Source organism: Phocoena sinus, chromosome 1 (genome assembly GCF_008692025.1).
Source record: "Phocoena sinus isolate mPhoSin1 chromosome 1, mPhoSin1.pri, whole genome shotgun sequence".
NCBI lineage: Eukaryota > Metazoa > Chordata > Mammalia > Artiodactyla > Phocoenidae > Phocoena > Phocoena sinus.
In genome coordinates, this window is record NC_045763.1 from 135271018 (window position 1) to 135295274 (window position 24257).

Here is a 24257-nt window from a genome sequence, read left to right on the forward strand (position 1 = left end):
GGATAAGCGGTACAAAAATCCACTTGTTATTCAAGGCTGCAATCGAAGAATTTACTACATTCAATTTATCTTTTTTAAGAATTTTTCAGGTTAACTTCAGGTCCTGAATTTAGACAGGTCTTTTTTATTAAATAATATTTCTGTGTTTAAACTCATGTTCATTCAGTTGTTCATCTTGTTAAACCTGGTCTCTTTCTGCACTACATTAGCTGCAGAAGAAAATAAGTATGGTAGATTGATTGGGGGCTAGAGGTTAACAGTAATGGATAATCCACCAATTCTCATAATACAACAAAATAGCAGACTTTAAAGTTAATTTTATGTCAATTTAATGGTGTCTAATCTCCTTGAATATATACCTCCTTGAATATAAATAGCTCCAGCATGAAATTTCTAGTGGTTTCTAAGTTTTTAAGTCACTTTGAAGACACCTAAGTAATAAAAAAGGGATAAACTTGCAAACTTAAGGTTTCTTCACTGTTGTAGCAATTCTGCAGCTCATGTCAAATGACCGGAGGAATGACAGATTTTTTTTTTTTTTAATCAGTGTGTTATGTTTTAATTGACTTATATAGGAATTGTTCTTATTTTAATTGTTGGACCTTAAATGAGTTGGGGAGAGATATTTAGATGTTTGATTATTATTTTGTGACGGTTTTCTTAAGATACAAGAAAAAGAAATCTTGAGTTTGGAGTTATTCCTTTCTTGGAGAGCTGTTAAGCTATAATCACTTAGATGCATTGCTGACATGAAAATGTCATTAAATTTTATTGCAGAAAGTTGGTTTTTTAAATATGTTGTTAATCGCCTTCATTACTTCTTTCACCTATTTTAGAATTAAGCATGGGTTTTCTTTTGCTTTTTTCCTTTTGATTCTGCTATATTTATTTTGAGTTTTATATGCTTAAATACTTTTAACAAATAGAATCCTCATCTTTCCCACTAGGACTTAAGTTTCTACTGGGGAAAAAAAGGTTTCAGCAGTGCTGCAGTGTGGCATGTTAAGAAGAAAAGTCTTAAATCCCTAATTTAATCTTCACTAGGGTGAATCTCTGTATTCTTTCTAAATTATACTTGTTCAAATGTGCAGTAAAATGTGTTTTTTAACCATCTGCTGACTTCAGTAACTTCCTGTTAATTTTGTGACAGCTTACAAATTTCAGATCAGTAAGCCTTTATAATTGTCAGTGTCTTCTTATTCTGAATAAAGTAACAGTTTTAAAATTAAGAGTAATTACATTTTATTTAAGTACCTACTTGATAATCACTAAAGCGCTTATATGTTCTTTTCTTCATTTCATTATTATAGTTCTGCAGAATCAGAAGATTTGGCAGTACATTTATATCCAGGAGCTGTTACTATTCAAGGTGTTCTCAGGAGAAAAACTTTGTTAAAAGAAGGCAAAAAGCCTACAGTAAGAATTTAATATATTTTAATACACGTTCTAAAATTAAGCAAATGAATAGGACCCTAAAAAATATGAAGACAGTTGAAATAAACTATATTTCAGATATATAATACACTTGAAATAATTTAAGATACACCTTTGCCTCACAATGTTATTTAATTTAAAGTGTTATTATACCTGCCATATAGATTTTGGTTAAATCATAATTTTGGGTGTTTAAATCAAGATGCTCCTGTACTTCTCTTTGCTCCCTAATATAGTTCCTTAGAGAACCTTGAAAATATATCCCGTTAAGAAGTATTTTAAGTAGTAAGTTTAGAAGAAATAGAAAACAGAGTGACAACCCTAAAAATTAGAATTCAACCAATTTTGTTTGGTCAGTCCTAAGTAGAATGTATTGAGTGGACGTGATAAGAATATTTGAGATAAAGATTTCAGAAGTGATGAAACTCGAAGCTAAGGTGGTGGAAGTGAAGTGGAGCTAAAGATCTTTGGCACTGAGAAAGCAGAGTGACTGAGAAGCCAGTAGCATTTGCGTAGTATATTCATGTGTCTGTCCTCTCCAGGTAGCATCTTGGACGAAATATTGGGCAGCTTTGTGTGGGACACAACTTTTCTACTATGCTGCCAAATCTCTAAAGGCTACAGAAAGAAAACATGTAAGTATTCCTGTTCCAAGTTGTTAGCATACTTTCACAGCCTCTTCATGGTTGTAAAGAAAGTAGGTCTAATGCAATGCAAGGGTTTGGGTTTTTTCCCACATTCTAACCCAGAAGTTCTTACACTTTCCTTGTTGGAATATTATAATGGAATTATTTTTGCTTAGTAAGACCATTCCAAGGAAGGTCTTGGAACAACTTCCATATTTTGTAGTTTCATTTTTGAATGCTATTTTTCCATTGCAAATGTCAAAACTGCACACTACAAGTATCTATCTTCACTTCCAAGCCCTCTCATACCTGGGTTTTTTGGGTCAGAAAATGGTTGAAAACTATCGCCTTGGAGTCTCGTTTCCTAATTTGTAAAATATGAAAAATTCGGACCAGCATCTCTGGTTCTTTCCACCTCAGTCTCTGTTTGAGTGATTTTCCCAGCAGTGAAGAGGAATAATAGTTACTAAGGTTACTATGATCACCTTCTTGTGTTTAAAAGAAGCTTTGAAATGCTCTTTTCTCCAGATGTAGAATCTTCCTATAAATCTTTTTTTTTTGCATGCTATTTTTTCTATGCCAGTGATACAATATTTGAAAATGGAAAACTAAGTTTCCATTTTCCATGTTGCGTTAACACCAGTGTCCTGGAGAGGAATTTTATTTCTAAATTGTGTATTTTGGGGGTGGGGGGGGAATTAAGTGGTTTACCATACTGAGGAAAGGTAAGCCACTGAAAAAAAAAATTAAGTTCTTTTACTACTTATACATTACCCAGTGATACTGCATAATTCAGAGAAGACCTTTTTTTTTTTGGAGGCGGTGGGGGGGCGGCGGGGGAGGGCATTTATCACTTTGTGTTTTTTTATTCTAACAATGGCTCTTAAAAACTATAACACACACACATTACTTGTATACATTTTAATATCAGGTATTACTTCACCGAACACTTTGACTAAATTTACTGGGATTCAGTGTTTTTTTGTTTGTTTTGTTGTTGTTTTGTTTTGTTTTGTTCCTTTTAGTAAGAATAATCCCTAGTTTGAAGTTTGGTTGGATGAGGCCAGTTACAAGTTCAACTTCAGACATTATCGTTAGAGAAGCTTTTCTTTATTCTCACAGTTTTAGCCCTTTAATCACACCAGGGATAGAGAAGAATACATTTTTGGTTTAAATGAATGTGGGAAGTGCCATATGATAGCATCACCTACCTTTCCTTATCAGCCGTACCCATGCCTTGTCACTGTCCTGAATTTCATGTTAATCATTGTCTTGCTTTTCTTTAGAGTTTACCATATATGTTTCCTTAAACAGTACATTGTGTTATTCTTTAATTGTACCTGAATGGAATCATATAAATTCTTGAGCACTGACTTTTTTGCTCACTATTATGTTAGAATTATCTAGATATAGTCCTCACATTGAGGTTAAGGACTGTTTTTTGTATTCTAGTCAAATTGACTATAATGCCCACAATACCTGACAAAGCTACAGTTTAGTTTCACTAGAACGTTTTACAGAGTAATTGCCTCTGGTTAGTACTGCTGTACTCAAAGGAGGGGGAAAAAAAAGGGTTGATATAGCTAAATTAAATTGTCATCTTCAGATATAGTTAACTGTTCACTTAGCCACTTCCAGAGACTTGGCTGGATTTCACTTATAAAGAAGTTGACTATTATAAAGAAGTAAAATGTATAAGGTAAAATTTTTTTGTTTTTTCCTAACTTTAATTAGAAAGAAGCCAAATTAGAGAATTGATTAAATAACTGAATTTGTCCTCTAATACATATGTTAAATATCTTTTTGTGTTTGGCATTGGTACTTATATATAGAGAATAATAACATGCTAGTTTGGGCTTTTAATTATATGAAGTGATAAATAATGCATATGAAATGTTTAGAAATTAGAGCATAGTGGGCTGTGAAGGGAGCCCAACTGAGTGCCAAGGAAATGGACTGTATTCCTCATCTTTTCTAGTTTAAACTGTTAAGATTAAATTATAAGAACAAAATAGAGTATAGAGACAAGTCCATGTTTATGTTTAGTATCAATTTTAGGATAGAAAAGATAGGGCACAGAACTAAAAGCAATGAAGGAAAAAAAATTTTAATCATTTTCAAACAGTTAAAATACAAATTGGAAGAAAATATTGGCTATACATAAGCAATAGATAAGGGATTAAAATCTTTTATATAAACACAGCACCATCTATGTAGTGTTCTTGCCAAAAATTTAACCTGAATTTAATCATGAAGAAACAATTAAATTCACATTGTGGAATATTCCTATAAGACAGCTGGCTTAGATTCTTAAGACCAAAATTTGGCAGATGGAATAGGGTAGGGGGACAGAAGGACTGTTCTAGATTAAGAGAAACTAAAGAGTCTTGACAGCTAAATGCAATGTATGTACCTTGGTTTAATCTTGGAGGAAGTTCTTTTAAGCTATAAAGCTCATAATTAGGACAAAGAAATTGTAATATGGACTTTATATGATTGTGACTGTTAAATTTCTTGAATATGTTACATTGTGGTTATATAGTAATATATTCTTAGGAGATACATGTTGAAATATTTAGAGTCCAATGTTATGTGTGCAGCTTACATTTAAATGTTCAAAGAGATCAAGCAAATGCAAAATGTAGATATATGGGTAACCATTGTAGCATTGTTTCAACTTCTCTGTAGTTTGAACCTTTTCAAAATTAAAAGCTGGGGGAGGAAAAAGAGTCACTAATGAAAGTATACTTGTTCATATATATATATTAATACATGCAGGAGGAGGAAATCTGGAAGCCTACACGTCTATGTTTTATTGCTCTCTAAAGTATGAATGTTTTTGCCTGTGAGGAGCAGAGCAGACTTGGGAAGAGAGAATAACTGGGAAGAAAGGAAGGGGACTGTGGTTTTATTATGTCTATATTTTTGAATGTTTTAAGATGAAAACATTCACTGTAAAAATATTTTTAATTGAAGTGTATTCATTATGAAAAATTTTTTGCAGATATGTTTGAGCCTATCTCTGCATAGTAATGACTGAATAAATACTGTTTGATAAGTTAAATTTTAAAAACCAAGGCTACACCTGAAAAAGAAATCTATAACCTATATAAAGACCTTCCACAGCTCAGTAAGAATAAAACAACAGTAGAAAAATGGAATAGGGAGATAAAGAAGGTGAAATATAAATGGTTAATAAACATGAAAAGGTGATGAACCTCACTAGGTATCAAAAACACAGATTAAAGAAGATGCCCTTTTTTTTGGCCATTAGGCAGAAATTTTAATGATTGATAATATAACGGTAGCCAGGATGTAGGGAAACATAGACAGTTGGTGGAAATTTAAATTGGTATTGTTTTTGTGGTGGACAATTCTAGTCAGTATTTAACTTAATAACCAGCGATTCTTTACTGAAAGTCTGTCCTATGGAAATCCTTGAACAAGTGCACTGATATCTATAGAAGAATATTCCTGGAATATTTATAGTATCAGAGATCTGCAAACACTGAAAATACTTATTATTAAGGAAATACTGATAGGTAAAAAACACAAGTCAGAGTAAGTATACCCCCATTTGTATATAAAAACCAACAACAACAGGAAAGTCAGTCTTTGGTGTAATGCATAGAGAAAGGTCCAGATGGCTACACCCCAAAGGATGATGAGTTCTGGGGAGTGGGATGAGATTCAGCTGGTGGTTGAGGACATTTGTACTCTATGTAAAGGGGCTTATACTGTTTGAATTACTTTTTTTTTTTTAATTGAAAAAAGAAGCAATTGATGCAGATGTTTTGGGGGCTAGGAAAAGAATATTAGAAAATCGTGCTATCTGCTTTGGCATAAATTATTAGCTGTGAAATCAGCTGTTCTGTAGTATTGCCAATTTGATTCTTCACAGTATTAAAACTTCCTAATCCCTTTGGCTTTCATTTTTGTAGTACCCATGTTGTTACAAATAATGTGATGTGTTCCTTCTTTTCCCCATTTCTTTAAAATTGTGAAACATATACATGCAAGGATATATAGTATACATGAACATTTTAAAGAATAATAAATAAAATGAACACCTCTATAACTCCATGCAGCATAAGAAGACAGAGCATTACCAGAGCCGTCCAAGACTTCCCAGATAGCATCCTCTTCCTTCCTTATCAGCCTCACCCACAGCCTATCACTGTCCTAAATTTCATGTTCATCACTGCCTTGTTTTTGTTCAGGATTTTACTATATGTGTTTCCTTAACACATTGTCTCATTTTTGAACTGTACCTGAATGGATTCGCATATATAGTTTTAAGCACTCCCTTTTTTGCTTAATATATTGTTGATGAGATTCATCACTGTTGATGCATATAGCTGTCCTTTATTCCTTTTCATACTTGAATAGTCTTCCACTTTATGAATCTGCCATAATTTATTCATCATTCTACTGATGGATATTTGGATGCTTTCCAGGTTATTGCTGTATCTAACAAAGCTACTATGAATATTTTTGTGCATATGTTCTCTAGATTACATACCAAGGAAGGCAAACGTTCAACTTTACAAGAAAATGCCAAATTGATTTACTTACTCACCAACAGCATGATGAGGTTTTTCATTGTTCCACACCCTCACCATACTTGTTGTCAGGCTTTTTAATTTTGGCTAACCTAGTAAATATGAAATGGTACCTTGTGATTTTAATGTACACACTCCAGATTATTAATGAGTTTGAAGTTTCTTTCATGTTGTTGGTCATTCATGTTTCTTTTCTAAAATGCCTGGATAAATCTTTTGCTTATTGGATAGTGTGTTTTCTTACTAATTGGTAAAGGTTCCTTATATACTCTGGATACTAATCTATTAGCAGTTATGTGTTACTAATATCTTCTTCCAATTTGTTTGATTTGTTTTTTTTTAACTCTCTTTGTGATGTTTTTAGTGAATAGTTCTTAATTTTAAAGTAATACAATTTATACTTAACAGTTTCTGAGTCATGTTTTTAAAATAAAATACTTCTCTAACCGGAGATCATCAAGATATTCTCCTATAATTTCTACTAATAGATTTAAAGTTTTGCAATTTGCTTTAAAACCATTGATCCACCTGGAGTCAGAGGGGTGTGTGTGTGAAATGTGTTATGAAATAGGCATTCATTTTGATTTTTCTGCACGGATGAGAAATTTTCCTGGCACCATCTATTGAACAGTCCATTCTTCCTTCACTGATCTGCAGAGCCCACTCTTATCGTTTGAGTTTGCATCTATGTGCACAGATTGCTTTCTAGACTTCCATCGCCCTGTCAGTCTGTCCTTGTCCCAGTAGCTCATGGTCTCAGTTACTGTAGATTTATAAGTCTTGTGTAGGCAAGGCAAGTCCAGCCTAATTCTTCTGGAGTGTCTTGGCTATTTCTGATCCTTTGCTCTTACATGTAAGTTTTAGAATCAGCTTCTCAAATTCCACATAAAACCCTACTGGAATTTTTATTGAAATGACACTGAATCTGTAGACCAATTTAGGGAGAATTGGCATCTTTACAACATTGAACCTTTTTCTTCATCTCATGGTTTTTCTCTGTTGATTTAGGTCTTCTTGAAAGTCTTTTAACTGTTATACTTTCCTGTATGTCTTTTGTTACATATATTACTAGGTACCTTTCCTATAAGTGACTTTTATAATTCTAGTGTATAAAATTGCAGTTGACTTTTCTTTTTTTTTTTTTTGGCGGTACGCGGGCCTCTCACTGTTGCGTCCTCTCCCGTTGCGGAGCACAGGCTCCGGACGCGCAGGCTCAGCGGCCACGGCTCACGGGCCCAACCGCTCCGCGGCATGTGGGATCTTCCCGGACCGGGGCACGAACCCGTGTCCCCTGCATCGGCAGGCAGACTCTCAACCACTGCACCACCAGGGAAGCCCGCAGTTGACTTTTATATTGTTCTTTTCCAAGCATCCTTGCTGATCTTTCTTATTAACTTGGTGGATTTTCTGTGTAGATAATATCATCTGTGAGTAATGGCAGTTTTATTTCTTCCTTACCCTTATACCTTTTATTTCTTTCCTGTTATCTTAGTGTGCTGACTAGGTCTTCCAATTCAGTGTTGGATGGAAGTAGCAATGGTGGGCATCCTTGTCTTAAAACTGATTTTGAAGTGTTTTTAGCATTTTACCCTTGAGCATGCGTTGCAGGGTTTTGGTTTGGGTTTTGTTTTGTTTTGTTTTTTTCTTTCCTGCTTTGTTTTGTTCGGGTTTTGTGGGGGGTTTGTTGTTGTTTGTTTGGTAGGTACTCCTTATTGAATTAGGAAATTCTGTTCCATTCCAAGTCACACAGATATGCATTATATTTTAGCAAATGGTTTTATTTTACATCAACTGAGTTGATCATACTTTTTTCTTTTAATGTTAATATGGTGATTTATTTTAATAATTTATCTAAAGTTGAACTAAGCTTGCTTTCATGAAATAAAGCGAACTTAGTTGCAGTCATTGATTTCTAACATTGAATCACCCTCATATTCCTGGGATAAATCCAGTTTGGCCATCATGTACCGGCTTTTTTATACACTGCTAGATTCAGTTTGCCAATATTTTATTTAACATTTTTTCATTTATGTTCATGAGTAGGATTAACTTAAATTTCTTGCTTTTATAACAGCCCTTTTTTTTCCATTACTAAAGTGTAACTTTATAAAAAAAAAAGAATAACTAGACAGGTAACAAGCATGCTAAGAATACCTTCTTTCTGAGAAATACAGGCAAGAATATATTATTAAGAATTGTGATGGTGGTGCTGATTCATTAAATCATCAGGTTGTCAGGTTTAAGATAACACCCCTATTACATTGGTACACCTTAAACTTATACAATATTATATGTCAGTTATATTCAGTAAAGGGTGTGTGTGTGGAGGTAACACCTATTAAAATGGAAGTGTGTTTCCTTTGTAACGAAGGGGTGAGGTGTAGCACAGTAACAACAAAAAAAAACAATACAGATAAATTTACCAGATCTACTAACAGACCATGGTCTTTGGGAGTGGACGCTAGGACAGTTAACTTTTGATGAAGAGTTGAAGCTGGGAAAGATCTGGAAAGTATAAGAGACTATCTGAAGAGGGCATGCTTACATGGAATTTAGTAGTAAGAGACCAGGAGCAGACCTGACCAGCATGAAATCTCGTCTCTCTCTAGGAAAAACTGAAAATATGCTCTCTAACAGTTAATTTTTACATAGAATAAGCCATAAATTTTGTTTCCATTAATTATTTTTTTTATCTCTCAGTTCAAATCAACATCAAATAAGAACGTGTCTGTAGTAGGATGGATGGTGATGATGGCTGATGACCCGGAACATCCAGATCTCTTCTTGCTGACTGACTCTGAGAAAGGTGAATCATTAAAATAACTAGGGCTTAAGGTATTGCATGTACACAACTTTCGGTAAGCCAAAATTTATCAATAGTTTAACTGGAATACACGACTAGGGGCATTGTTTGTGTAGTTCAATCTCTTGGGAAATATTTGTGTCACATAATGTAATGTATACTAATGATAGCAATATTTTTAGATATCAATATCTATTAATTGCTTATTTAATAAGCTTATTAAATAAGCTTATTTTCTTTGCTACATGGGCATAAGCTTGAAATTAAAAACCCAAATAATCCCTAGAGAGCTAATAACCAGAAAAGGAAGGAGGGAATTCGAGAATCTATAGACCACTGTTAACTTTAAAATCTCAGATTTACAATATTCAGTACCTCTTCGTTTATATTCTGAGATCAATTGTTATTCTTAAGCTCTGAATGTGGCAGAAGTTTTCCTTTAAATGATTTTTATTCCATTACTTTTAATTAAATTAATTGGTAATTTGACTCAAACCACTTTCCAAATAAGTATAATTTTAATTATAATACTTAGCTTACAATGTATGGAGACATTTATGAGTGAAAGTGTTGGCTATTGACCACAGGAGTTTTAAAAACTTTAAAACTTTAAACTTTAAAAGTGGATGAGAGAGGTTGGAGGGTGGGCTGTGTAGTAGAATCAGATCATACCTTCTCACCCTGCCTGTGCCTGTTGTGGAGACCTCAGTGGTCATCAGAACAGATCCTCATGTGGTTGCAGCTCTTCCTTCGTAACATCTGCCAGCTGTTGATAAGCACCACAAAGGAAGCCAGAAAGAAAATTCTTTCATATCTGCCCAGAATCTTCCACTTCAGCAGCTCACTCCTACTAAAATGAAGTTATATTACCTTTTACTGACTGTAAAATTATACTCTGACTTCTGTTTATTTAGAATGCATATCCACAGATATTCTGCTTTTAGGATATTGTGGTACTTTAAGTAAAAATTTAAGAAAACATGCAGAAAAAGTTAGTGCAGAAAAAAATAATAGCAAAATGTTATGTTTTGAGATGAAATAGGTTGACTTACAGAGTAAGAAGCTCCTACTCAACATTCTGAATTCAAAGCCCCAGCCTCCACCCTGCCAATCCCAAAGGCCTTCATTATTTATAAAAGATCATTTTCATGGGGTTCAGTTAACAGATTATTTGTCTTCCATCAGTTCCTTAGTGTGTTTGACAGAACCATTTCAGAGTACGAGGTTTTTATGAAGTCTGTACTGATGGTCTTTTTCAGGGAGGGGAGAGTAGGTAAATGGCCGCTGTGGCCAGCTGATCAGATACCTCTGCTATTTAGGTTGATCTAATGTTTGCATCTGTGTTTAACAAGCAAAAAAGTGTTATTTTAGTAATTAAACATTTGGTGAAGAAAGCTGTTGCCTCTGAAAGTGAAAAAAAGTCTTTGAGAAAATCTCAAAGAAGAGCTGTATAACGCCTGCATATAGATGAGGCTCTTGAGCCATTGAATTCAGTTATAAAGGAAAGAGTAGCACTCAGTAAGAATTGGGAGGTAAAAAGAACTCAGGTCAGTGAAAAAGGGGAATTAAGCTCAACTTAGGGCACCTATACTACATGAGTCCTTTCTTCTTTTCTCAGTTTATTACCTTAATACATATAAACATATAAAATATCCTTATTATGTGTCAGTTTTGAATTAGAGTCAACATAAGGTCTAAATACATACAACACACAGGAAACAAATGAATTTCTAATTTTCTGAAAGAGAAAAAGTTGCCTTCTCAGATTTTTCACATAAGCCCTCACTAGACCTAGAAATTTCTCTAATAATTTTGACAAATGTTAACTAAAAACTAAAAGCATAGGTTATATTGATGTTAGCTGATTAATCCTTAATCACATTAAATAGCTAATATTTAAGTGTTAAACATGTTAAAGCATTCTGGCCTATAAAAATTCACTAGTAGCATCTACTAATATTTAGATCATCTAAATAGTGCTGAGAAGTGATATCCTGCACTCTCATCCACTCATACAAATCTAGAGAAGCCAAACATTTTTTTTTTTTTTTTTTTTTTGGCTGCGTTGGGTCTTCGCTGCGTGCGGGCTTTCTCTAGTTGCGGTGAGCGGGGGCTACTCTTCGTTGCGGTGCACGGGCTTCTCATTGCGGAGGCTTCTCTTGCTGCGGAGCACAGGCTCTAGGCACACGGGCTTCAGTAGTTGTGGCTCGTGGGCTCTAGAGTGCAGGCTCAGTAGTTGCGGCACATGGGCTTAGTTGCTCCGCAGCATGTGGGATCTTCCCGGACCAGGGATCGAACCCGTGTCTCCTGCATTGGCAGGCGGATTCTTAACCACTGCGCCACCAGGGAAGCCCCAAACAATTATTTTATTTAAATATACTTTAAAGAGCATTTAAGGAGGCAAAATACTTCTCTTCCAATTCATAAACAGCAAAACAGTGACTTTCTTCATAAATGATAGCACGTGAATGTAGCACAGAGAACTCTTCGTTTTATTTGTATTGGAAAATCAGGTGTTAGAGAAATAGAATTCTTAAACGGAGAACTGTCATCAATTTTTATTGTTTCCCTTTGTTTTTAATAATTTTAGGAAATTCATACAAATTTCAAGCTGGCAATAGGATGAATGCAATGCTGTGGTTTAAGCACTTGAGTGCAGCCTGCCAAAGTAACAAACAACAGGTAAGCATCTCTCTTAACCCTCAAAATAGTCCATAAATTGCGAATATAATTAAAAGAGTTCCAAATTTTTGGAGTGAAGTAGGGAAACTGTTCATATTCTACTTCTTGTTGACCACAGTCAGCAAGACATGAAGTCCACATTTTAGAGAGGAGATGGGTAATAAACAAGCGAACAAATAACAAAATTTCAAGTAGTAAAAACCGTATGAACAAAATAGAATTACATGATATGGAGTGATGGGAGTAGAGACAGACTTTAAATAAATAAGAGTGAACAGCAAAGATCTCCCTAAGGAGATGACAATGACATGTATGACAGGAAGGAAGGGCCATGTGAAGATAAGGGGGAACAAAATTCTGGTGGAGGGAACAGTAAGTGCACAAAGACCCTGAAGATGGAACAAGCTTCAGGTGTTCAAAACAGGGAACTGTAGCCCTTGTTGGGAGAATGTAGTGGGAGGCAAGGAGACTTTAGAGAGGTAAAAATGTGATGGCACCTTAACAAAAATTATTCTGATTTGTCTTTATTTGTTCTATTGACAATTTTATGCGGGTTCCTGTGCTTGCAGTGAAACCCAAAACTATGTGGGCTTTTTGTTTGTTTTTATTTTTACTGAAGCAAAGATGGTCTAACTCAAAGGCTTTCACCTACAAAGGGGAATGAATCCATAGTGGTGTTTTCCCCAAACCCGGTTGCAGATTTAAAGTTGAACCATGAATTGGTAGGGCAGACATAAATAAACATAGACTTTTTTAGGCCAATTTTCAGTTGAATATATTTGAAAATTTTATTGTCTTAAGGTACTGAAATACAGAAGTATATGGTAAGTGTTATCAATAGCTAATTTTTAATAATATAATACATTATACAAGTTTATAAAGCTTATAAACGTATTTTCCACTGTGTGCTATCAGGACCCAAGTTATTATCCCTTTTTTGATAAAGGAAGAAACTAAGGCTCGGAAATCCTAAATGACCTACACAGGGTCAAACAAGTAAAAAATCGTGGGCCTGAGATGACACAAACTCTGTCTTCATCCTGTAGATTCATTCTTCTTAAATATTGTTGGAATGGGCCTTGTTCTCTTACAATTTTTATTTCAAAAATATATGAAAGACTAATAGCAATATTTGGTACCATTCTTAACAATGTCCCTTGAGGACATAAAATACCATAGAGCAAAAATTACTTTCTTGCCCCTGTCAAGTTAGTGTCCGGGACAGAATGAAGGAAACAGACCTTCTTTTGCCTAAACCAAGCTTTTCAGGATTCAGCTCCATGCTGTACATTTTCTTTAAATGTAGCTTAAAGTACTGTATCATTTCTTTTCAATCTCAAGTTTCAAGATTAATCTAGACAGGGTATGCGTACCAGCATAGAGGTTCAATTTCTTTTTATTATATTAGTGGACTTTGCTACTGAACAAGTCAACCAGATGTGTATAAATGGGTTTTTAATTTGTTTGTTTCTATACTTGGAAGAATCAGAGAAGTAGCAAATTTATAAATAGAAGCTGTGAAATTTGAAAACTTTTAGTAGAAGACTCTAACTCAGGTACAACACCTTAAACCATAGTCAGGCAACTTAGGAGGAAATGAAAATGTTACTTTATTAAAATATTGGTTTTCTTGGAACCAGACCTGAGAATTTATACTTTAATTTAAGCACTCTTGGATTTGTACTGTTGTATTTATAGTTCAGTTATGATTGTATTGTCAAATAATTTTTCATTCAGAAGCTGACACACGTAAGAGATTAATCTTTTTTTTTTTTTAGTATCCCAGGTTTTCAGGAAAAGGTTGCTAAAGTGTGGGAACTGTTAAGCTCTTTTAAAGGACAGAGAAATGACCACTGATGCATGAATTTCTCTACCAGCACAACTTTGGAAAACTGGTAGTAAAAGTTAAGAGCATTTTTTTTTTAGCATGGTGAAGCCCTCTTTAGTCCTTGACTAGAGGGTTCATTAATTTTTAAAAACAAAATATATTCATATTTCTAAGAATTATTGTTGAATTTCAGACTTAAATCAAATTAAATTTGATCCAGTCTATAAGCAGCAAACTGTTATATAACCTATAGATTTTTCAGAGTCACAAAGTTTCAGCAATGAAACTAGCAATGAGTTTTATTCTTTTATACTCATTTATCTAGCAATGAGTTTTATTCTTTTATACTCATTTTCATGATGATTTCACAAAGAAATTCTTAGTAATGTTTGTTATAAAATTATTTTGCTGGATTTTAAAATTTGCATGTAGGAATTCATTGTAATACATATAATGAAAAAATAAATGATGACAAGCACTTTGTGTGGAATCTCACACTACTAGGGCCATACTTACTCTTTCCTCATTCATTTATTCACTCAGCAAACATCTCCTGAGCTCCCCTGTGTTAGACAAGAAAGATACTGTCTCTGCCCTTTTTCCCACCCGGATTTCAATTTATTGGAAAAAGTATTAACTCATCTCAGTGACTTCCTCTCAAAAATGTTCTAGTGTATTTTATTCATTATTCATAAACAATTACAGTACCTTCTATCAAATTCCTTTTTTAAAAAGATATTTAGGCCAGAAAGATTTTAATATTTGGGCTTACTTAGAATGACAAGGAAATATAAGAAATAGTACTTTGAAAAACACCTTTTAAATACTATCAGTTTGTAATGCTTATATTTTTTAGGTTCCTACAAACTTGATGACTTTTGAGTAAAAGCCTGATAAAAAACAAGGTGAACTGTTATCTTAAGTGAAAGCAAGGACCTGATGAAAGAGCGCCAGCTATAAACCAATCCTGTGCCAGGAAGAGCCCAGAGGTTCCATCTCAGCCTCTGGAGTTCTGAACCAAAAAAGCACTAATTTCAGGGAATGAAGTGAGATATTCCCAGAGAACAAATCGGAGTTGCAAAACAAACTGCCATGGACCATGCTTCTTATCTCTGAACTGACCTGTGGAAACCACTGCCTTAAAAGAATGAAAGGAAAACCAACATGAAACACCAAATAGTGTGTGTGAATCTTCTGGCGGTGCTGTGCTTGGAATAGATCGTAGCTAATTTGCATTTCTTTTAACTTTGTACTAATTTTGGAGGGGAGAATCGCCTTTTTTTAGATACACTTTAAAAAGAAAAACATATTTCTTATGGGTTACATTAGGAGCTGGGTTTAAAGTGAGGTGTAAAGCTACTCCAGCTTAGTAGGGCTCTACCGGCAGCCTAGCGGAAAGGTTTGCTTGAGCTTCCATTAGTCTGCAGCCTCACTCGCTTTTTCACAACAAGAGTATAGGAATTAGAAATGTTAATAATGTGAGTTGTTGGAGTTTGTTTGGGATTTGGGGGGGGGGTTGTTTTGGATGAGGGGAGATTTTTAAAAACACTAAACTTCTGAAATTTAGTACTGTTTGGGGTACATTATTTCCTGCAGGAGGTATAAAGGCTGAGTGTTTATATGCCAGACACTTTTTTCAAGTGGGCTCCAGAAAACATGGTTGTTTTTAGGTGGGTTTAAAGCTTGGCCTTCTATATGAGTTCATTGTTGGACCACAGATCTGCTTAGTAGAGAACTGTAATCCCTACCTAAACTTTTCTAAGAAGATTTTACAATAACTACATTTTTCAAGTGAATTGGATTAGCCCTTCTATCACTCACAGGTGATTTTTATCATCAAGGGTGATGTATTGATATTTTATCAGGATAGTTTCCTTTACAGTGTTTCATGTGCACAATGCCAGGTATTTTTTTTGTTATTCATTTTCATTATTTTTGATCACTATGAGATTCAGGATCGCATTTGTTTAAAAGAGAGTCGACGTATGTACGTATGCATGTATGTATTTTATTATAAGGCATACAAAATAATTTTCAAAGGGAAAAAGGTAAAAGACTGAGATGCTGGGAATTTTAAGTATCAAAACTTTCCTTCCTACTTAACCTTCCTTTATTACAAACATTTTTCTCAAAACTTACTATAGGTCCTTACGATGAAACCATATTTTGTCAGTAGTTGATCAAGCAGTTTTGTGAGAGCTCTTTAATGCAATAATGCATTTAACTTTTGAAATAAATGTTAAGTTACAAAAAAAAGTTTGAAGGTGAAATGCCTTAGAGTTTTAACAAAAAACTGCCACTTGAACAAAGGCTGTGTGTTGGATGTTACAAACTCATGAGGCATCATGGATTTTGGCTGTGGCCCAGAGTAAGAAGTGCTTTTTGACTGGTAACTTCTAATAGACTTCTATTACTTTGGGCCTCACATAAAATTTTTCAGATTGTATTCTTGGAGAATTTTATGCTTTTTTTTAATCATAAGTATTTCATCCTTGAATCCATGAAACTTAAATAGAAAATATTGCTTATTAGAATAATTAGCTAAAAAAATCTCTCCATTGGAAAGTAGAAGAGCTTTCCCTGAGTGCTTAGTTTTTAAATTTAGTGTTCTGTTTGGAAAGGATATTAAGAATTCAAATATCTTTCTCATATAGCACAGTTAGAAATACCATTACTTCTGGTTTTGTGAAAAGTGACATGAGCTGGAAGAGGGCAAAATGTGCCCTGTGCTAGTGATTTTATCTCCCAGCATAGCCCACACTGGGCGCTGAGAAGAGGCCCTCTGCATAATCAGCATAGCAGTATTACTCTGTAGACCTTGCACATCTGACTTTTGTTTTAATTTTCTTGTTTATTTCTCTTCAGGAATAAGTGTTTTTAACAGTGTATGTGCTTCTTAAAAAACACTGTGGATGAAAACCCTGTGGATTTTTTATTATGTTTTCTGTTTGTCATAAATAAGCTAAAGTAGATAAGTTTCTGTGGAGATATGCACCTGGAAGTCAGAGCCTGACAGCCCACAGTTTTGCCAAAGAGAGAGCTCCACTGGAAGATGTGTTTGATATTTTCAGCGCTAAACATGAGGCTGCTTGTGCAGCGTGAGAACAGTGTTCAGGTTTGGTGACTAAGTCCCTATATAGATTTGTGGCCTCTGACTGACTGAAACTGAACCGCGCAGCGGGCGTCACCATTATTTTTGTCTTCAAATTTGTCCATTCCAAAGATTGCTCATTGCTTTTTAAGGTGAATTTAGCATTTGAAGCAAAGATCAGTGAAGGAAGTGAATTAAAATAGTGTAGGTGAATTTTTTATCTGTAATTCACCAAATGAGACCTAATAATAATTCAAGGAAAAATAAATGTTACCAAAATATATTAAATATTTAGGCAGTGTATTAGTGGGAAGGTGAAATTTTTCTCCTCTTGTAAGGCCTACCCTTAATAAATTTGTAAAGTAGCGACTCAAAAGCTTGAAATTTCCACCAATATTAAGCTCATTTGTTTCTCTCCAAGTCAAGAAGACCTCATTGGAAATTCCATTATAATTTAAGCTACTTTTTGATAAACATAATGATTGGTATATTATCCAGCCTGGTGTAATAGTATAATACCACCCAAAATACAGTTTGAGGCACATCTTATTTAACAGTTTGTTTGAACATGGAAGCTTATTTTTCATGCAGAAGTAACATAACAGTTTTTAAAATACAACTATAAAAATAACTGCTGACCTCGAAGAGCACTGTTTTTGGTCTCATGCTCCCTCTTTGTTTGAGTTCTGCTTATTTTTTTCAGAGGCTTTATTTTTACCGTACCTCCAAACTGTAAGAATTAAAAGAACCAATCAAACACACCTTCCTATTACATTTTCTTCACTGTGTAGATATTATTTGTGTAAACATTGCAAAAAGGGATCCAAACAATTTGAGTTTGAGTATTTTTTACTCCCCAGGCATGTACTTCAATGACAAATGTTTTCCTGTGTGGAAAATGCCATATGACTATTGCACTACTTTCTGTACGGACTGTCTTGGTATTGTGTCTTTTTGTATGTCAAGAACTAGGGTGTTTGTAGCTGCAAAGTTTCTGTAAGTGGCTTTATTCCTCTTCTAGAAGATTTATAAAGGAGCCCAAGGTGCACTGTTATAGAAGGAAAAAATGTTTACGGTCTCTAGTGTATACACCTTATATATTAGTTGAAACCAGGGCCCTCCAAGAGCAGCCTGGCCTATTGCTCTCTTAGGATTACTAGAATTTACCTGGCCAAATGATTTGAAGGGAAGTCTTTTTTTCTTTTTTCTTTTTTCTTTTTTAAGGTTAAATCTGTAAGTTATATATGCCTTTACTACTGAAGACAAAACTATAGGACATCATATTAATTAGAAATCGACAATAATAGTAGATTGAATCCATTAACTTTTTAGAAGAATATATCCACTATTGATTTCCTTCCTGTTTTTTTGAGGCACATTCCTTTACAACCAGTTTTTAAACCACCATATTATCTTCTTCTGCAAACAAGGGGTACCAGCATTGCTTAACAGAAGATAATCTTCAATTTTAAAAAATTCTCTGCTTCAAAGGCTTTTGAAATAATTGGATCCCTTTTTGAAAATGAAGATGAATTTTTACTGTGTCCCCGTGGAACAATAGTACAGCTGTTGCATGAATAGGTGATACAAAGCAAGTGGTGAGGTTTGTCTGACTTCTTCAGTGATCTTTTAGGGTTTGCTTTTATTTTCTCTCTCTCTCTCTCTCTCTCTCTCTCTCTCTCTCTCTCTCTCTTCTTTTATATTTCTTTCAAACATAGTAAATTTATAGTTTTACAGCCAGAGTAGTATTCTGTTTTTTTCTAACAAACATTGTTATTTAATCACATTGGAGATAATTATTTTCTGTATGAAGTCAACCTTTTCAAAATGATTTAAGTATTTCTGGTTTTGCTTCCTTAAAAATGGCTTGTGTCTAAAGTAATTACTTTTCTCTTGTTAGAGGATTCCAATGAAAGACATCTGTGCATGCAAACTTTTAAGCTTTTGGAAAGCAATTTCATTACACTGGTATCTCAAGTATGTAGTGTGGGGAAGATTTGGTCAGTGCCTTATCAATTTGGAGACCAACTTTAGGGCATCGAGTATGACAATAATCACTTGCCCTGTTACTCCTCTTATTTCAGGAGTGTGTGCTATCCCTCTCTCCACCAGCTTACTCTTTCTCACAGCAGGTCTAAGAAAATGTGTGCAGATCACTCTAGGTAATTGTTGCATTCCACCTTGGCTTTGAGTCTTTTTAGACAAGCTCCGTCCCTGCTCCTCTCCTTCCAGGGTAGAAGATTAAAATTAAACCCACCAAATCAGCCTTTAGATGAGCACTCCTGAGAACAACTTTGAAGAGCATCCATCCAGCTGAGTTTATTTTTATTTTGTGTTGTTGAAATTGTTGTTTTGAACATAGATTTAATTATGTCCTTTCAGAAAATCCTTAAAAGAATACAGTACAGCCAGAAAGATCTGTTTGGGTTTTATTAAAGCTACTGAAATCCCGAAATGAGAGTTCCTTTTCCCAGAAGTGAGATTTAGTTCAGTGCATTCTTATATTTAAATAAGACTCAGACCAAACAAGCAGTCACTTAACCTACCAGTTATTGTTTACTTGAAAATACTATGTCAGGAAAGTGAAAACAGCTCCAAAATATAAAGAGAAGTTAAGAGAGTAAGCCAATTCTCAGTAAAAGCAAAGCTTGGAAACATTTTGCTTCTCCGAGATTATTGCAAGATCTGGAGCTACTCTTGTTCAACTGAGTCAAGATGCTATTTTCACATTTTTTAAAGGGCTAGTATGTTCTAGAATAGGCAAGTAAATTTAGTGTTTAAAGCCAAATGAAGGGTTAACTCGTCCTTAGGGGTTGTTAGTAGAAATTAAAGTTTGATTCTAGTCATTTGGACTGCAAAGTGGTGATGGGATTAAAGGAATACATAATTAGAATGTTTGGGGATTGAACTTTTTTTCAAAACAGACAAGTAGAAAATTTCGTACTTAGCTGTGCTTTAGATATGAGGTAACAAATATTAATTTTCCCATGAAGATACCACTTATTAGAACTATTCACAGATATAGTCCAGTAATTATTGACTTACTAGGTCTGACAGAGTAGCTGATAATAAGTCACCAGACTCTCAGAAGAGTTTCTATACCTTGATTATTGACAAATCCATTGTTTTACAGCCGACTGAAGTATGTTATGTGTGGGGAGGGGGTGGGGAACTCGTTCACAGTGTAATCTAAAGGAGATAAAAGCATCTGTGGGGATGAATATCCAATGATGATAATATACAGGAAAACACAAGCCATTTTTATTCTCCTTCATCCCGGTTAACTTGAGGTACAAAGATGAAGTACTCATTTGCACTATGACCTCCTGGAGTGACGTGCAGCTTGGTTCCTCTCTCACTTTTTGTTTCTGTTTAATATGCAGATGTGAGTGTGAGATCTTCAGTGTGTTTGCATAATCTAACTTAAAATGAATTTAAGTACAGTTTTCTGAAATATTTCTATTGGAATAAATTACTTAAAAATATAGATTGTGTGGGGATAGTTTGTTTCCATATTTACATTTTTATCATTAACTTTTAAATAAATGCTCTAAGTTGATTTTTTTCCTCTTTCTAAAATAGTTGACAAGGATTTTGTTGGTACGGGGAAGCTTCTATCTGGGTAAACTTCAGTTGCTCTTCTTTATCCCAGAACAAGGATGTACCCTGGCATGCTGACAGATGGGGCCTTGGGGAAAAGAGGTCAAGGGTATAATATTTCCAACCGTATCTCCCCACTCCAAGTATGTGATATAATATGACCAGTCCCCATAGAGGCCCTCTTTGCTAGTACTGTATTTCATAGATTCCAAAAAAATGACACTTTCACTTCTCACCATTTCTGAAAATAGAATCCGTCTTCCAGCCTAGGGAGCCTTAAATTGGAAGAAGTACAGAAATACATGTGTTCCGTCTCCTATAAGTCATCGGCTGGGGTGTTTGCTCTGCTCTAAGAATTCCACATGACCTTGCCTATTAAGAAGCCTGCGAAACCTCCAGACAGGACTGAATGCCCAGTGTTTGGGTAAACCATAACCCAATTTTCAAGTGTTTTCTCACCTTTCTGATGCCTTTGAAATTTTTCCCTGTCCCTGCACTAGAACCAAAAGAGAGTGATGACTCTCTGATGGGGTCAGCCTGTCTTTACCTCACACAGCACCCCGTTCTCCATGTATGCATGCTAAGTTTCTGGGTTCCCTTCTGTTTCTGTTTCCCTTCTGTTTTTACCTCACACAGCACCTCGTTCTCCATGTATGCATGCTAAGTTTCTGGGTTCCCTTCTGTTTCTGTTCCCTTCTGTTTCCCTTCTGGGTTCCCTCCTGTTTCATTAGTTGTTTGTCCCTGAGCCAGTACCATATTGTCTTCATTACTGTATTAGCTGTGTAAGTCTTGATATATGGTGAGATAATTGCATTGTTCTTCAAATTTGCCTTAGCTCTTCTTGACTCTTTCATCCTCTCTATGAATTCTAGAATCAGTGTGTCAAGTTCAGTGAAAATACTGTTGGTATTTTTATTGGAAGTGCTTTCAATTTATAGATTGAGAGTTAACAGTTTGAAAGGTTTACTCATCTCATTTATGAACATGAAATGTCTCTCCATTTATTTAGAGTTTTTAGTGTCTGTTAATGTTTTACAATTTTCTCCCTACTGTTTTCATACATCTTTTATTAGTTTATTCCTAGGTAAACTAGTTTTTGTTTCTGCTGAATTACTAGTGTGTATGAATGCTATTGATTTTTTTAAATATTTATTTATTATCTGGTTGCTTGGGGTCTTAGTTGCAGCATGTGAGCTCCCTAGTTGCGGCTCACCAGCTCCCTAGTTGCAGCACGCAGGCTCCTTAGTTGTGGCATGCGAACTCTTAGTTGCGGCATGTATGTGAGATCTAGTTCCCTGACCAGAGATGGAACCCACGCCCGCCCTGCATTGGGAGCGTAGAGTCTTACCCACTGCACCACCAGGGAAGTCCCAATGCTATGGATTTTTATTTTTAATTTATATTTTATTTTTGGCTGCACTGGGTCTTTGTTGCTGCATGCAGGCTTTTCTCTAGTTGAGGCGAGCAGGGGCTACTCTTTGTTGTAGTGCGCGGACTTCTCGTTGCGGTGGCCTCTCATGTTGCGGAGCACGAGCTCTAGGCATGTGGACTTCAGTAGTTGGGGCCCGCGGGCTCTAGAGCTCAGGCTCAGTAGTTATGGCGCACGGGCTTAGTTGCTCTGCAGCATGTGGGGTCTTCCCAGACCAGGGCTCTAACCCATGTCCCCTGCATTGGCAGGCGGATTCCTAACCACTGCGCCACCAGGGAAGCCCATGCTGTTGATTTTTATGTCAATACTTAACATCTGGCAACTTTATTGAAATCCCTTATCTAGTTCCAGTGGTTTGTCCAGTATGATTCCATTACCAGATTGGCTGCAAATAAGGTGATAAGATTGGGAGAAAATATTTGGAGTTTATAAAACAAAGGATTCATATCAAGAATATACATGGATTTTTTTTTCTCTGTAATAAGAAAATTTATTCAATAGAGGAGTGTGCTAAAGGATATGAATAAACAGTTTATAGAAGGAAGCCTATGTGGCTAATCTATGGAAAGATGCTCAGCCTCACTAATAGAGAAATTCAAAGTAAAATCACGGAAGAGCTGTCACATTATATTCATCCAACTGGTGAGGCCACGCCAAAGAGCATCTGGGCAGTATTAGGGAAATTGTGTATGTATACAGAGCATAAGAATTCCAGCACTGGATCACTTACTAGTTGTATGATCTTGAGCAGATGACTTAACCTTCTTTCTCAAGTTCCTCATCTATAAAATGTACACAATGCAAAGGACACCTCATAGAGTTGTGAGGCTCACCTTAGCTCATGTCTCTAAAGCCCCAAGAGCAGGACCAGCATTAGGAAGAGCTGTCAGTGTTATAGGGAGAGTTGTTGTCACTGTTGCTCCGTAGCCTGCCATTTCTGCTCATGGAGTCAGTTACAGGGAGTGGGATTAGAGGTGAAGGGGAAATTTTAAGTAAAACAAGGGAGAGGTCTTTGCATAGTGAAGTCATAGTGAACCGAGGAGCATCTTCTTGTAAACCAGTAAGCCAACTGAAGAAGTAAGCCAGGTATATTCATTATAGACAGACTGGCAGGTAGAGAAAAACATGAAGAAAAGCCACCTAAAAAGAGCCCTCATGGGCTTCCCTAGTGGCGCAGTGGTTGAGAGTCCGCCCGCTGATGCAGGGGACACGGGTTTGCGCCCCGGTCCGGGAAGATCCCACATGCCGCGGAGCGGCTGGGCCCGTGAGCCATGGCCGCTGGGCCTGCCCGTCCGGAGCTTGTGCTCCACAACGGGAGAGGCCACAACAGTGAGAGGCCTGTGTACCGCAAAAAAAAAAAAAAAGAGCCCTCATGTATTATTGTTGATTATGAAGAACAGTATTGCAACCACCTGGTGCTTGTTTAAAACGATGACTTCTGAACACCACCCCAAATTGCCTAAATCAGAATATGAGGACAGTGCCTGGTACCCACTAAAACTGGAATTCAATTTGGGCTGATTTGCCCACAGCCCAGTCTCAGGTAAAGGTAACGATTATTCAGTTTGCTTTGTTATTGCATGTCAAAACCAAGTTGTTCATACAGTTTAGGTTTGGAAACTGTTAGCATCTATATTAAGCTATGGCAGAAGAGAGACAAGTTGCTGTTTTTATTGCCAGAAACTATTCTGAGATTTTAACGTGAAAACAGGAAACTTTTCCAATAGGCGTGGAAGGAAAACCTGGAGATTCACTGTGAGTGTCTTACATCTTAAGCAGTTAACAGTTAAGTACAATTAACCAGTGGACCTCTACTGACCACTAAGTTCTACAGTAGCCGTGTTTTATGACCTTTTGCAATCTCAATAATGTTTTAACAAATCTTAACCACACAAATACAGGATCAGAATTTCTGTGTTGAAAGAGATTAAATGACTGTACTTTGGGTCGTGGTCACATATCTCCCTGGATCTTTGGGATAGACAGCCTACAAAAAAGTCCATAGTATGGCCTGATGCAATTTGAATTGAGACCTTTGATTCTAGCCTAACTTGCTATGACATAGCTAATTATGTTGTATGTCTCATTCCAAATCAAGATAATTCATGCACTTGGGTGACAAATTTTATGTGATTCCTTAGTTTTACTAAATTAAACCTAATTCCTCTCTCAAGGAAGACTTATTTCTCGTTTCATGTTTTT

At 35.6% G+C, this 24257-nt stretch overlaps 1 protein-coding gene across 5 annotated transcripts in view; it reads left to right on the plus strand.

Annotated features, from left to right (window-relative positions):
• The window catches only part of RALGPS2 (Ral GEF with PH domain and SH3 binding motif 2), a 312954-nt gene extending 292441 nt beyond the window's left edge, over window positions 1–20513 (plus strand). For 4 of the 5 annotated variants that reach the window (XM_032631376.1, XM_032631382.1, XM_032631369.1 and 1 more), the window contains 5 exons: window positions 1311–1416; window positions 1977–2069; window positions 9323–9428; window positions 12016–12107; window positions 14792–20513. In XM_032631376.1, coding sequence (XP_032487267.1) covers window positions 1311–1416; window positions 1977–2069; window positions 9323–9428; window positions 12016–12107; window positions 14792–14821 — 427 coding nt within the window. In that variant the 3' untranslated portion in view covers window positions 14822–20513. The remainder of the gene's footprint in view (window positions 1–1310; window positions 1417–1976; window positions 2070–9322; window positions 9429–12015; window positions 12108–14791) is intronic. The other variant, XM_032631401.1, reaches the window with a different exon arrangement.
• The last annotated feature ends 3744 nt before the right edge of the window (window positions 20514–24257 follow it).